This window comes from Danio rerio, chromosome 5 (genome assembly GCF_049306965.1).
Source record: "Danio rerio strain Tuebingen ecotype United States chromosome 5, GRCz12tu, whole genome shotgun sequence".
Lineage (NCBI taxonomy): Eukaryota > Metazoa > Chordata > Actinopteri > Cypriniformes > Danionidae > Danio > Danio rerio.
In genome coordinates, this window is record NC_133180.1 from 23,648,193 (window position 1) to 23,664,723 (window position 16,531).

A 16,531-nucleotide genomic window follows, 5' to 3' on the forward strand; every position below is an offset into this window, starting at 1 on the left:
ATCACTCGTGTAGCAGAAGTCGGAGTGTCTGTGCGCCTGCTGAACCAATAGCTGAGCAGCGGTGTGAGGTAACTGCAACCGACCGAGTCAGGGAAACCGGGTCACCCGATAAAACAGACCGAGAAGAACACCAGTCTGATCTGATCAAATGATCGGAAAGACGCAGACAGAGAGAGACGACAGACTGGGGTGCTGGAGTTCTGCTAGTGAAGCAGAGAGGGGAAACCCCTGCACCATCTCTGTCTTCATGTTGGTTTTGCCTCTTAATGTGCATTTAATGAGTCATCAAGTGGTGTTGCCAAATGAAAGTGCTTAAACACGTTGGATCTTGAATTCCCTTAAATGTTGATGACAATCACAATCGCTCACGGTTTTCAAGATTACTGTACTTGGACAAGGTCACTCATTGTTAAGCTTTTAAACATCTTATCTATATGTGACTTTTGAAACATTGTGCTTTAATGCCATTTCCCTGTGTGTACACTTAAAAATTAAGGTTCATTATTAGCGTCAGTGTTTCCATGTAGAACTTTTAACATTACTAGAACCTTCCCAGCAAGCTTTTTTTTTTTTGTCTTGAACGATGTCCAGATGTCTAATGGACGTCTAAACAGTCGTATTGGCTAAAATGAGGCTAAATTTGGGCCTAAACCTAATACACGATTAAGAATAAACCAAAACTACTAGATTAGTCATCATATAAACAGAAATGAATGACTACACAGGTAAAGTTTGTTGAATCTGTCTACTTGACGACTAGTCGAGTTTTGGGTTTGAAGTCTATTCGATTTCACTGACAGCCCAAGTTTAGCCTTGCTTTACCCAGTCTGCATTTATTAAACAGAAAATTGTTTGCTGGGTTTCCATTCCACAAAAGAGTCTTTTGGAAAAGATTATTAAAATGTTCTTTACTCTAAGAAAATTTGTTCTTTAGGGAGTCAAAAAGTCTTTTGAATTGGTCTTTAATCCGATATTTGAGAAAACACTGTTCGAACATAAGAGTACATAAGAGAACAATCAAGAGTGTATGCTTATTTGCAATTACCATATTAAAAAATATTTCTTTCAACGCAAGATTAGTTTAAAAGAGTTTTTCTATCTTTAACCACACTAAACACTCAAAAACATCATCTTTGCTGCTTGTTCAAACTACTTATGTAAATTGGGCTGAATCAACACAATTCCCGAGGTTTGCTTTTGCAGACAGCTCAATTGTTTTATGTTCAACTTAACAATTCAAATAATAAGTTAACTTTGTCGATTTGTGTTGGGTGACACTGTGTCTCAGTGGTTAGCACTGCCACCTCACAGCGAGAAGGTCGCTGGTTAGAGTCCCTGCTGGGCCAGTTGGCATTTCTATGTGGAGTTTACATGTTCTCCCCGTGTTCGCCTGGGTTTCCTTCAGGTCCTCCGGTTTCCCTCACAGTCCAAAGACATGTGCTAAGGGGTAATTATCAACCTACCTCTCACATGGCGTCACACGTTTAACCGCGCACATGGGTTGCAAAAAAAGACTGGTTGCAATAGCAAACATGTCGTGTTGTGTGGTACGATGCCAAAATCGAAAGTCCAAATATAGAAAACTTCAATTTTACCGTACACCACACTGCTTTTAATTCGCTGTCAGAATGCAGTAGTTTTGCTTGTTGATGATTACCCAGACCTTGTGCAGTTCCGTCTTCTTCCCTTGTCTTTGGCTAGGCAGAACCTCGGTTTTTAGCACTACATAGTTTTGATTCTGGGAATCATGGAAAATTATTTCCTGCACATGACCACACAGAACAAAATTATTGGCATCCAAAGACTCGTAGGCCTTTAACTTCTCTCTTGTAAAATCACTTGGAGCATCAATGAGATTGTATATTTCGGGCTGGATGCTTGACCAATTTGTCTTATCCAATATCCATGGGAGGGTGCTGTGACAAATGGACCTGTCAGACGAACTCCGCTCACTTTAATGTTAATTTTGCCGAATAACTGTGCTTATCACTGGGTGACAAGCTGTTATAATACGCTGAAAGCATTATATAAATAATATATCTATAACATGTAATTAATATAACTTCTCTCTAATACAACAACAAACTCTGTACTGCATCCGATGTCATTCCCTCGATGTAAATGCTTGCACTCCTGTTTTTTTCCTGCAACTTTTTTACAAACCGGTAATTTGTCTATAGGTGAATTAAATAAACTAAATCAGCTGTATGTGTTTGAATAAGTGTGTACGTGTTTCCCAGTACTGGGTTGCTGCTGGAACAGACAAACTACATAACATTTCATTAATGCAGGTCTCAGAGACCTGTTTATTGTAACTTGATCAGCTGATTCACTAAAAAGAATCTGATTTAAACACCCTAAATACATCTGTAGTAACAAGTATTTTTGTTCTTCTGATCACAAGTGGATGATGCTTAAAATAGGCATAAACTGGCTGCAAATATTTTGAGTTTGTCCATGTATTTTGAATGTATTGCTTTTGTAGTGTAGTGAGTCAAATGTGCCTAAATAGCCACTAATGCACCTAAAAGTGCTTAGTAAAGCAGGTTAGTCACATGTTTTCAGACAGAGCAGTATTTACTATCTATGTTGTAATACCAAGGGCGTAGATTCACTCTTGACATTGGTGGGGACATACATAGGGTACATGCTCTGAACAGCACAAATTCTGTTTCAAGCTTTTAAAAACATATATAAAGTACATAATAAAAACAAATAAACACTTATTAATATAAAGACCAATCCTGACCCTTGCTGCAAAAGTATATTGACATGATTTTACTGCAGTCAGGCCTTGACGAGGTATGAATGCAGAGAAATTCAGAAAGGTGTGTGGCACAATTAAACAGTTTTATCCTGATCACTGTTTTTCATAATCATGAGGGCCAAAATCGAAACTGAATTTTAATTAATTGCTCTGCATTGGTTAATAGTATTACGATGAACTAGTAGCGAACTTGACTTGGTGCACGTGTAGGTTGAGAGTTGACGAATCATTTCTTTTTTTTTTTTTTGAAGTCGAACATTATTGGTAGGGACATTTCAGTTATTGTGGATGCTGGTGGGGACACGTCCCCTCCATCCATGCCAATTCCACACCCAATACACCGGTAAGCTATGCAAAATATTGTTCAAAATCAATTTATTCTAGCAATAATGATATCAGGGACGGCACGGTGGATCAGTTGTTAGCACTACTGTCTCACAGCAAGAAAGTCGCTGGTTCGAGTGGAGTTTTGAGTGGCATTTCTGTGCGTAGTTTGCATGTTCTTCTTGTGTTCGTGTGGGTTTCCTCTGGGTGCTCTGGTTTCCCCCACAGTTCAAAGACATGCGCTATAGGTGAATTGAATGAACTAAATTGACCATAGTGTATGAGTGTGAATGAGTGTGTATGGATGTTTCTCAGTACTGGGTTGGAGCTGGAAGGTCATCCCCTGTGTAAAACCTACTGGATAAGTTGGCGGTTCATTCTGCTGTGGCGGCCCCTGATTATTAAAGGGACTAGGCTGAAGGAAAATGCATGAATGAATTGTGTTGGGACAACATGAAGGAATTATTTCGAGCATTTTTAGAATGGCAAATGTGATTTTGCTAGAATGAACCTAATAACTGTTAATCAATGAATTTAAAATAGGCAGCAATTACAGCCGACGCTTCATCATCCAGCAGAACATTGACCCAAAGCACACCGGCAAAATATCAATGCAGTGGCTTCACAACAACTTGGTGAATGTCCTTGAGTGGCCCAGCCAGAGCCCAGACCTAAATCCTATTGAATATCTCTGGAGAGAGATCTGAAAATGGCTGTACACCATCGCTTCCCATCAAACCTGATAGAGCTTAAGAGGTGCTGCAAAGAGGAATCGGCAAAAATTCCCAAAGACAGGTGTACCAAGCTTGTGGCATCATATTCAAAAAGACTTGAGGCTGTAATTGCTGCCAAAGCTGGATCAACAAAGTTTTGAGCAAAGGTTGTGAATACTGATGTACATGTGGTTTTTCATTTTTAATAAATTTGCAACAATTAAAAAAAATCTTTTTTTCACATTGCCATTATGGGCTATTGTGTGTAGAATTTTGAGGAAATAAATTAATTTAATTCATTTCGGATTAAAGCCATGTGGAAAAAGTGAAGCGCTATAAATACTTTCCGGATACACTGTATATTAGTCTTTCAAGAAATTCAAAATATGCCACAAATATCTCAAAACATCTGAATTTATTTAAAACGTATTCATCATTATGCTTCATTAACCCATCCAAAAATTTACATTACTGTCCCACTACCCACAGGGCATCAAATATATGGCAAGGAACTACAGTAAATGTTCTTCTGGCCTGGGCAGTGTCCAGGACTAGTGGAGAGAGAGAAGGAGAGAGAGCAGTCCATCTGGTATTATGGTTTGCCACATGGTGCCAGGCTAAAGAGCCCGTTTAGATGCACACAGAGCGGCTACAAGAGTGTGAAGTAGCCATGTTGGCACAGATAGGATTAGCACGCACACACACACATACTAACACATTTACAGATCACAGTTAACAGTTAATCCTGTTGGTGATGCTGGGAATTTAGCTCCTGTGTGTCGGTGCCAGGATATCAGCACACACACACACACACACACACTTTATTACTCATGGTCCATTAACTGTCACGTCGGCACTCCCCTTGATGTGACGTCAGAATGACGTCAAACAGTATGTCAGCACATTCATGGCAGTGAAGGCATTTAAGTTGTTTTTTTTTCTCTTCACCACTACAATAAAACGCAATGCTTAATATATTATAATTAATGTAAATCGTTTATTTTAGCTGTAAACATCGATGTAATGGCTAATCATCGACGTCTCAGCTCTGACTGAAGGACAATGCCGTGGACATTATGACATAACCTTTCATATCTTGACACTGGCCGCTGTTTCCAAAGCTTCCAGCAGAGGACGCGCGCCTTCTGTTCTCTGTCCCTTCACAATATGACCGGCAGGTGGCAGTATTTAATAGCATTCAATCACTAAACATATCTTTCAAATCACAAACATACATCTGAATGATTATAAATCATGGCACCATATAAAGAACCAAGAACATAAGCTAATATGTTTTCAGATTATTCTCAAACACTTCACTATGATTTCAAGGAAAGTGAAAGTAGCATTTACAAGCAGCACTGAAGGAGATAAACAAAATTTGATTGGCTGTTTAGAAGGAAGTGGTAGCATTTATAAATGCCATTACACACACAGTTGCATGACTTTGGTTCCTCTTCTTCTGAATGTGCCTTGTACTATTAATGTTGATGGAAGCTTGCAGTGGAAGAGCAGCAGAGGTAAAAGATGGAAGATTAAAGGGGGAAAAGGAGGAGAAAGAGCTCTGTCATAACTCTGGACTGGTTTCTGAGTTTGCATGTGATCACATTTGTCAAGATATTTCATTCGGAAAGGATACATTTAAAGAAATAGCATACGTTATTTTTGTAATTATTATTTTTCTATAACTATTATTAAAATGGCCAACAAAATTTAAGCTTCATTAAAAGTCCTTTCTTTAACAAGAAAAGTGACAAAAACACAATAAACAGCTTAGTATTTACAATGAAACTGAAGTGCCAGCAGTTTGTAAGGTCTAACAATAGAAATGTGAGGTTCATGATTTATATGAATTATTCAAACAAGCATTAATTATTTGATCCGTAACATTGCCAAAACGTTCCTTTTGAGGCAGGACTATTTTTACAGGTGGCTGGATGGATGAATGGATGTCTGCTGGTAATACATTACTAACATCATTTCTGTGGGTGTCCTGGTTTTACACAAGGCTTCTTCACAGATAAATTTCACATTGCTTGTGTGTTTCTAGATAAAGATCAAGTTTAAAGATTTAACTTGCTTCCGAAACAATTAAAGAGCCCCTATTATGGGTTTTTGAAAATGAGCTTCCATGAAAACATCCAGCTGAAGTTTAAATCTGAAAGTGCACCGTGTTTAAAACTATTGATTCTTTAATGAAATAGTTGACTCAGTTGAAAAAATGAATCGTGTTGGATTCGGATCTTTTACCTAAACGCGTCAACGTCGATACAGTGTATCACCAAATATGTAGTACTGGTTCTGGTAAAACATGAACGCGCCTTTCCCTTCAGACACTAGTGAGGTGCAGGGGATCACGGGACTGATCATGATGCGAAGATGATGATCATTGACAGATGGAGATTTGGCTGTGGGAACAAAAGGATTAAATTTTCACAACAACACTACAGTATAGCCCACTTAGTGCTGTTTGTTCCTGTAATTTTTCTGATGATTGGTACATTAAGCTATGCTGAAATGTGGGATTCGTCAGCTGTTTGCTATGAAAGGAAGGAGCAGCAGATACTATTATGTATGGGACTTTGTCAGACTTTGACAAGGACTTTGTCAGTAACTGTTACAGTTCATATGGACCAGTTTCTTCTTCCTCCAGATCATAACATGCCAGTGTAATTAAAATTGTTGCCTCGTTTTCTGTAGTTTGCTAAGCATGTATTTAATAGTGTTTTGCCAGTTGTAATCACTCCGCACGGCTTGTAATCGCGTATCTATTATAGATCAGTGCTTGTATTGTATCTCTCAGGTTAAATATTTATGGGCTATTTCACATATTGTGTCCAAAACCACGTTGAAAACACAATGCGTGCGTCTTCCTTTACAGTTTTAAATGCGTTTCTGAACTCGTGATCCTCTGCTGTTTGCGTTTGCTTTGGCCACCATCAGCTGTTCCTCACACACGTGCCAAGGTCAATTTTCAAAATAGTTTAACTTTGCTACTGTGTGGATTAATACTGAATGTGTGTCGTTTTTATTACTTGGAGCTAGGTTTAAGAGTAGAGTAATATGCTGGTGTCTAACTGCATTACTTTACTGCATTCCTGCATTGGGCTCTGACATACTCTGTGTGCTACTTCATAGCTGTGGCGCGCATTTCTCTCTGTCTCATGCTGAACGCAGTTGACCAATCACAACAGACTGGGTCATCAGACCAATCAGCGCAGATTAGTTTCACGCTAAGGAGGGGTTTGGGAACAAATGAATTGCTGAATAAATGATATGGGAGTTGTTGGGATAATCAGGTAAAAATAAATGCATAATATCAGACAATGACAATGTTCTTGACCATGCACGCATATCAGCATGTTGTTGGAGACCCCCAAAACCAAAAAATGATCTTTTATAATGCATAACAAGGGCTCTTTAATACTTTTAATATGTTTTTAAAATGTATACATAATTTGATAATTAGAAATAAAGTTCTCAAGTTACTACAATTAAGTGTTTACTTTTTTAAATTGAAGTAATGCTTCATAGGATTAGCTGTTTTTACTGGATTATCAAATGATTAAATAATTGCAGCCTCTATAAAACATGCTGGCATGAGTCAACACTTTTCACTGGTAATCAACATTAGGCATTGGACGACAACCATTTTCAAGGTGTCTCGAGGTATATTTCAGTGTCTTAAAAAAGCCAAAAGTTTTCTGCTATACCGTTTCTAAGGTGTGTGGAAAATTTTTTATTTACTTTTTAGTTTGTTTTTTTAAGCAAAACAGTGTCTCCAGCAGAAAACATATCTAAAGAGGCTGTTTTAAATCGTTAAAAAGTCTGTGTTATTGAAACAGCAAAAGTCAATGATTCATGTGAATTATTTAGCCTGACATGTTTAATGCTCCAAAATTCTTTAAAAAAAAGTTTCTCAAAATAAAATACTTTGTGTTCAAAGGGGAAAAAGTTTTAGTTTTTTACCCTTACATTTAAAAAGAAAATGTTTTAATCACAAAACCGTGATAATTTTATCCAAGGCCCATGCCTATTCAACATGCTGCGAATGCTGTCAGCACTGAATGCAGAACATTACTTTGGCAACAGAGATAACTTGAAATATTAATGCGATGGTCAAAATACAGGCGTGCAGCATAGAACATTTTGTGTGTGTTACTCCGCTTCTGAGATTCGCAGCACAGGTGAGCTGAAGTGAGAGGTGGCTGGAGCTGAACAAGTGCTCAAGTAACGCACAACATTACTGGATGAAGAATCCAGCTCCTCTGCCCGACTGGTTGTCTGCTCTTTGTCTGCTACCGTGGGCACTAATGTTGGCATAACGTCTGGGCCCAGTAGGGATGAGCCACAGCACGCCATGTTTTGCATGTGCTGACAGAACACTTCCAGCATTTGGACCTCTAGATATCCATTCAGCATGGAGTTGGTCAGCCTTTTCTGCCAGTCAGGGCTGTGAGCGGATTCCATGACTAGATACTCCTCGTCTTGTTGGGTCACAGCCTGTTGGCTTGGCTTCAGAGAGGGCTCCAGAGAGCTCAGGTCCTGAGACTGAAGCAGCGGCCCGTCATCTGCTGGGTCTGGGTTTTGAGGACTCCAGGGCTCCAGTCGGTCACCACCAAGCCGAAGATCCGGATAGTCCTTGTAGATGCTGGGACAGCACCAGGAGCAATACACTGACATGCCTAGGCGATCCTCCCTGTCACAGCTGTGAATGGGCATGGCTTTACTGGGAGCAGAGGCGCGGCACTGTCCTGCGTTCTTCAGGCTTTCAGGTCTGCCAGCTTACAGAAAGAGAAAACTTGTCAGGCACCAGCTTCATCTTAACACAGCACATAAAATAAGCACATAAAACAGCGTGGAAACTTGAGAGAAAGCCCAGAGTCCAAAGCAGAGTCTCACTCTGCGGCTCACTTGATTAACTGAATGACTGAATGTCTTCATACAAATGCCGCTTTTGTCCAATTGACTTGGACACTCACCTCAATGAGAAAGTACTTGGAAAAATTTGACAAAATGTTCTTATTTATATACACTGAATTTCAAACAGACTCTTTCAGATTATCATAGCTTTGAGCAACTCATCCCAATGCATAAAACGTTCTTTGGATCACTCCTATTCATTTTAAATAATTGACTCTGATTGGCTAATGAAGATATTTTCCTGAAGATTTTATCTCCAACTCATTTGGTTTTGATTGTTTGGAGCATAGACTATTAAAAAATGATGGACGACTCTTCTCTACTTCCTTCCACTGTATAAAAGTGTATCAAATCTGTCTCAGCATGGCCTGTCATTGTTTTTATGTAGATCCCAATTCTGCATAGTAGTGATTTTAGGGCTGGGCAATAAATTGAAAAGTAGTCAAAATTAGGGTTGCACGAATTACCCGTACTATAGTAGTATCGCAATACTATGGCTCCAAAATACTGCCGTTGTCACTGTACTTTGTAAATGGTAGTATCGTCATTAATAATCTAAAATACATAATGCTGCATGTGGAAAAGTCACTAAAAATCCCACACGCTTGTGACACAATAGACCATTTTACTAGAGAGTCTGTGTAGCCCTTTAAGTTGCAAAACTGTAGAATTTACGCATTTTATGGCAGCCTATTGCAGGTTTTCTGATGCTTCAGTTCTAACGCAAATCTGAATCTGTTCATTTCTGTTCCTGTCAATATGATTTAGTAGCTACAACAACTGTGACAATCTCTTAAAAAGTATGACTCACAAAGTGACATTTTTAATTACTTTGGATTGTTACCTGATAAGACTGAAAAAAAAAACAATAGATGAAAAAACCAAAATAGCAACAGGAAACATTAAAACAATTTTTGAACACTTCATATAAGCAAATTGTGTTGAAAAAATGCTCTTTTTGTAACGAATTTCAATCGGTATAATTGGTTTCTTTATTTTAATGTATTTTTGTTATTCAGTTATCTATAAAATAAACAAAATTTTAGGTGAAGTTATGTGCTAATACTTTTTGTTCAATAATAAGGAAATTATTAATTAAATTCAACTAGGCCTATTAAAATGTAAAATACAGTATATAATACAGTCCATTTTCTTTTTTCATAGGTTTGAGTTATGAATTACAGTATCGCAATACTACTTGGTATCACGATACTTCAGCTGGTATAGTATCATAACGTGAATTACTGGTATCGCAACAACCCTAGTCGAAATCGACATTCACAACTTATAATCAATCAATTTTTTTCAGGATGATTTTCCACTTACTTTCTCTACCATGTGTGTAGTCACATGACCCCGTTCTGTTAAGGCTGATTAATACTTTTGCAGCCACATCTGATCTCTGGTCAAGTAGGACGATGGACCCATTCTTGAGCCTTAGTTTGCAATACATGATTGGAAGCTGCGCCGGAGATGCCCAGAGACAGTATATTGTCATAACATTCAAATTATTATTTACATAAAATTATTTGCTTACAGAAGGTGCAAGAAATCCAATGTTTAAAATATTATTTACAGGATATACGAGAGTTATATTATTTCAAATTAATTTTGTTTCCAAAAGTGCTATTTATTTATTTATTTATTTTATAAGAAAGATTGACTGTTCATTTTAGACAGTGTGTGTTTTAATTTCAGTTGTTCAACATTGATGTTCAATAGATAATCATAGATGGTGTGTGTTTATGTAATGCTTCCTTCATTCAAACATCTCTCACTTGTAATATGTGAACATATTTACTGTACAAAACTTGTCAGTGAACTATAAGGGCAAGGAAAATCACTCAATAATCTTAATCGAGTTCAAATGTTCAGTTAATCGAGATTTGATTTTGAAATTACCCAGCCCTAAGTGATTATTGGCGTTAGGTAAGAATTAGTATCATTCAAAATCCCACACACCCAATCGCAAGCATGCAATCGTGAGTATCAGATCAGCAAACATAAGAAGAACACCTGAACATGCATCAGCGTATGTTGGAGAGCTGGTCTAAAAAGCTTCGGTGCATCTGACAATTGAATATTTCCCTACTATATGTGATAGTGTGTGAATTCAGAGTACTCTCAAAACACAAGGTGCGAAATACGCAGATGACCTATAATTTCCACTGAGAGTCTGAAGTGTGCTTGCAGAGGAATCTTTAATATCCCATGAGGCCACAGGAGAGGATGGAAGTGAAGCTATGCTGGTAGTAGACAACATGGCAGATAGCGGGTAGTGCATCTGAATTCAATACAACTTATATTCATGCTATGTTGAACATACTTTTAACAGTCATTATGTTCAAATTCAATAGCACATCGACTACTCTGACAGTATGCAATTTCAGATCAAGCATTTAATTAGCTGGACGAGGAATGTTTAAATAGTGTTTTATTAACCGAGTAGTGACGTGATTCTCAAAGACAACATATTTTATAATGGTGCATTTTGTTTTTTTACTGGTTTACAATTTAACCTCAATGTGTGAGCACATGTCTATTAAAACACACAGTATACGTCCAGTTTTCCTGAATTTTTAGCTAAAGATATAAAACACCTATTTTGTAAGATAAAGGTTCCTTTGAACACCTACAGACACTACTGGTAGGCTACATTACTTGAAAAAAGTCTTGTCGTCTATCCAAGTTTTAGAAACAACAAATAATAACTTGACTTCTAGTTGATCATTTGATATCAGAAGTGGCTTATATGAAAGGCAAAGGCCTCTAGATTATGCTGATTTTACCAAAATAAAATATCATGCCTTGATTTTTAATGATTTAATTAGGACAGTAAGGTCTGACTTTGCTTAGAAATCTTGTTACCCAACAAAAATAATGTACAGTATAGAATATAAAGTCATGGTGCAGTGGGAAAAGAATTAATATCGTGTATGACTCCCATGAGCTTGGATGACTGCATCCATACTTTTCTGCAATAACTTAAATAACTTATCAATAACGTCATCTGAAATGGCAAAGAAAGCGTTCTTACAGGACTCCCAGAGATCATCAAGATCCTTTGGATTCATCTTCAATGCCTCCTTCATCTTACCCCAGACATGCTCAAAAATGTTTATGTCTGGTGACTGGGATGGCCAATCCTGGAGTACCTTGACCTTCTGCTTTCAGGAACTTTGATGTGGAGGCTGAAGTATGAGAAGGAGCGCTATCCTGCTGAAGAATTTGCCCTCTCCTGTGGTTTGTAATGTAATAGGCAGCACAAATGTCTTGATACCTCAGGCTGTTGATGTTGCCATTCACTCTGCAGATCTCTTGCACGCCCCCATACTGAATGTAACCCCAAACCATGATTTTTCCATCACCAAACTTGACTGATTTCTGTGAGACTCTTGGGTCCATGTGGGTTCCAATAGGTCTTCTGCAGTATTTGTGATGATTGGGATGCAGTTCAACAAATTATTCATCGGAAAAACCCACTTTTCCAAATGATTAACTAAAAGTCAAGTTATTATTTATTGCTTTTACAAGCATTATTTAGGGGTTCAACCCCCACCCCATAATTGGCATACTGGTTAATTGCTAAACTCTGCTGGACAGTGGGCCTCCAGGAAAGAGTTTTGTAACCCTTTTTCTAAAGTGTGCAATTATTTCCAGTCAAATGAACAGCTGAAGTACTTCAAGTCAAATCTCCACTACATTGTAGTTCCAAACTATTAAACCACTGTTATTTAGGATACAAATGACAAACTGTGAAAATATAATTGCTTTCTTTGCTCACCTTTCATACATAAGCACACTAATACTGTACAGACAAAGCACTTGCAAACTGAACACTTTTTCGTTGCTGCTTTTCTTTCGCAACTTAAAAGCATATGTGCATGGTCAATGAGGGTTGCCAATCAGAGACAGTTGTGCTTGTGCCATGGTGGGTTCACTATTTACATGGTGGAATTTGCAACTGCAAGAGCAAAACACTTCAGAGAGCAAACCAATCTGCTCATGCTCCAGGTTCTGAAAATGATAACTGCATTGGGCTAAAACTAGCCAGTAAGTGTACGATAGGGCCCTTTGTATTACCCTTATTTGTGTCTATCAGCGCCTTTTTACAGATTAAACATGCAGAATCAGCAATTCATGGGTTGTAAAATGTCTCAGATTTGATCTGCTGTTCTGCATCTGTTGGTGTGGAGTAAATTAGCTTTTAAACCGGAAGCCTACCCTTTTATTAGCCCCCATGAATTATTAGCCCCCATGTTTATTTTTTCCCCAATTTCTGTTTAAAAGATTTAGTTTTTCAACACATTTCTAAACCACAGATGAACAATAGATGCCCACATTAGCTATGTTTCCATCTAACTATTTTTTTTAGTGCATTCTGGATTATCACATACATTTTTACTTTTTACTAAACTTATGCACATAACTGAGAAGAATACACTTTTTATTTGACGAGAAAAATGTGCACAAACTATAGTGGAAAGAAAACACTTTCACAGAATAAATTCCAGTAATTTCAGTATTTGATATTTGGCACCAGTTTTTCAGAAAGAGATTTTGTTCTCTTTGGTTCATTGGATGGAAACTCTGCATTGCTCGCAAATCTTTTATGCAATATTCCACGTTTGTGCATAAATTTAATTAGCATATTTGAATACCTATTGACTTGTGTGATGAAATTTATGCAATTTAATCTTAAACGAGGCAATCTAACTGATCATCATTTTTAGAGAGAGAACGTGCAGATGTTTTCTTGTGTTTTGCTTTCTAGTGTGTATGTTTTGAGCACCTTTGCATGCACAGTTGCAAACACACTAACGAATAGACGATTTGAAATGCAGTGGGCGCATAAACATTAACTTGCACATACAAATAAAAAGTATACTTTGGGCTTTAATTTGTCTTTCAGTCTGTAATAATTGCATTAGTGACTGCAATTGTTTGCAAATCAATAAATCATCCCTTTGTCGCTATCTCTAAAATGACCTGTTAAACTAGCATTGGAGTATTGTGATGAGATGTGGTAGAAAATAGTGCTGCACAGTGGAACATTTGAAGAAGCATATGACATGAGTGTAATAACTGTAATATTTATGGAATAGTTGTCTCTGGTCCAATTAATAGCATCTCTTTCATGGGAATGCATTATTTGCTGATAATGCAATGACATGTTATTAATTAATCCTTACATAAACAGCTGAAACACTTTCAATTTAGTGTTCTGTAGATAAATTCAAATGAAGAATTTGCATAATTGATGAAAATTTTGGGTGAACTGTACTGCATTATAATTAACTGTATATTGCTCTGCTCAATTTAACACTTGCATATGTGGCTTTACAGTCGGTTGGCTTCAATTCTCAGCAGCATTGCACTTCCTTCCTCAATTTAATTCTTACATGTGTTTGCTGCTCCTGGGCCACATTCACAGTCTATAATTGATACTGCTTCATTTTTAAAAAAACTATTAATTTTCCTCAATCATAGCAAAAAACATCCTAATGCACTCAGCTAGATCATGACTTTAAAAAGTATTCTCATCTTAATAATACCAAAATCTACATTCTCTCACCTCTCACAGTTCGGGGTGTCAGAGCTGGTCTGGCAGTGGCGTTTGTTGCGTCAGGACAGGTAACAGAAGGAGATGAGCGTGCACGATTGTATCCGTCATGATTTGTGGCTTCTTCTGTGCAGTTCAAAACATAAAGGGAAGCTTCTCCTAGCATGATAGTGACCTACACACACAAACACAGCTCAAGCTCTAGTGAATGAAAGTGTCTGATGTTTTCTCAGAATAAAATACAAAAGCACAGTTTAATCAAAGTGAAGACGGCAAAATCAAACACTCAAGAAGCACTGAATGAAATCAAGCGGAAATGAGGAATTTACCAGAATTGAATGAGTTATGGAAACTTCATCCACAAATGCAGTGACTGCACTTCCTTAATAAATGAATAGCTTTCATCAGATAAGTACAAATTACAAAAGACAAAAAACATTTTATTAAATTGGAATCACTTTTGATTCCAAAAGTATATTCCAAATAATAAAAACAAAAATAATTGTTTTAAAAAAAACTGCTTTTATTCTAGCTGGAATACAGCTAAAAAAGTATTTCTCCAGAGGAAAAAAATATTATCAGACACACTATGAAAATGTCCTTGCTCTATTAAACATCATTTGGGAAATATTTAAAAAAGAAAAAGGGGGTTTAATAATTCTGATTTTAACTTTATATGCTATTATCAGAAAACGCAATAGAGTAAAGTTAGTTTTAAATTCAGATATTCAGACATGCTCCTTAATAATATCATTTCAGAAAAGTATTCTTTGCAAATTCTAAATAGGGAAATCATATTAGCAGCAAATGACTATCAAAGTACAACATTTCTTACTGTGAATTAGTGTTAATGTTGTTTATAAGTCATGCTGGCATGCTAATTCCAATCGAATATTCAGAGTAAAATGGTAAACAATATAGAGACTGCTAAATAAACGAATGTGCGAATATAAAACCAACTTTACCTCTATGAAAACGTATATGAGATGCATGATTAATTTAACAGACACATGTAAATTTATGTTTGAAATGGCCTTTTTAAAGGATAGTTCACCCAAAAATTTCATTTCTGCCATCATTCACTCCTTGTTTACTTGTTTTAAACCTTTATAAGTTTCTTTCTATTTTTAAATATAAGGGAAATTACTTTGAAAAACTTTTAACCATTGACTTTGTAATTCCTACTATGGCAGTCAATGTTTACGGTATTTCAGCTTTCGTCAAAATATCTGCTTTTGTTTACAACAGAAAAAAGAAACTCGTAAATGAGGTAAAGTTCACACATTCAGATTTTCTCCTAATACAATTTCAGAAAAGTATTCTTTGCAAATTCTACATTGGGAAATCATGTTAACAGTCAACGACTGTCAAAGTACAACATTTGATCACAGTGAAATAAATAGTGCTTATATTGTTTTGAACAGCAAATTTTCATATTTGGTTGAAATTTCCCTTTAGGTCTTCAAGCATGTGGATGTGATGAACATAAATGTGAAACAACACCCCAATTTTGTTAAGAGGCATTCTAAAAAGTTCTGATAATAAATAATTATTCACTGTATTACTGAATGTTGTAATATATGTTTAAGGTACTTACCGAATGCTTGTTTGTATGGCTGCACAAACAGAAATATGATGACTGAAAGTAATTCCCTGTAATGTCCAAAGAACAATATCTCTTTGGGATATTCCTTTCATCTATCTGTTCTGAGATGTTTTCTCTGGGCTTTTGTCTCTGGTCTGGGTTGCAACAGAGGAAGTAAGCAGTTATAGATCACACACACACACACCCAAACACATACACAGATTAGGCCTCAGCTGTTTGAGCAAAGCAGAAGTGAGAAAATCTTGTCTGCTCTTCTCTATTATAGACATGCACTCACAGAGGCACATTTTGTTTCATTATATTAGCATGTTTTCCTAGAAAATGCTCATAACTTGATATACATCTGCTCACCTGTTTCAAACAGTACAGTCAGCAGCAGTAATTAATGAAGTTACAGGAAGATGCAGATGTGTTGTGGTGATTCAGCACATGCAGACACAGTAAGAAATTAGCTTAAACGTTCATTTTCACATATGTACTGTACGACAGAACATCATTTAGTGCAGAACATGCTCACACGGGACTGTACGTTTTGAACATGTTGGGAGGGTATTTTTACAGGAAGATCCTCCGCTGGATTTACACCTCAGGATTTCGCGCGTAAAAGCAGAGCGGAGGTAAGATTCTGCCTCTTC

At 37.0% G+C, this 16,531-nt stretch overlaps 1 protein-coding gene across 6 annotated transcripts; it reads right to left on the reverse strand.

The window, feature by feature from the left end:
• Positions 1 to 7,672: 7,672 nt before the first annotated feature.
• On the reverse strand, positions 7,673 to 16,506 carry si:dkey-237j10.2. Of its 6 annotated transcripts, none has more exons than XM_073950855.1 (5): positions 16,426 to 16,506; positions 15,888 to 16,030; positions 14,620 to 14,672; positions 14,303 to 14,465; positions 7,673 to 8,588 (listed from the first exon to the last, which is right to left on the reverse strand). In XM_073950855.1, the coding sequence occupies exons 4-5, from the start codon at positions 14,454 to 14,456 to the stop codon at positions 7,963 to 7,965; spliced, it is 780 nt and encodes a 259-aa protein (XP_073806956.1). In that variant the 5' UTR covers positions 14,457 to 14,465; positions 14,620 to 14,672; positions 15,888 to 16,030; positions 16,426 to 16,506; the 3' UTR covers positions 7,673 to 7,962.
• Positions 16,507 to 16,531: the final 25 nt, after the last annotated feature.

Bases quoted from the DNA above. Each gene is read 5' to 3' on its own strand.
- si:dkey-237j10.2 (XM_073950854.1), bottom strand. From the start codon at position 14,456: ATGCTAGGAGAAGCTTCCCTTTATGTTTTGAACTGCACAGAAGAAGCC. The intron at 8,589-14,302 runs GTGAGAGAATGT...TCTTTCTGTAAG, and splicing joins GACACCCCGAACTGTGAGAG to CTGGCAGACCTGAAAGCCTG.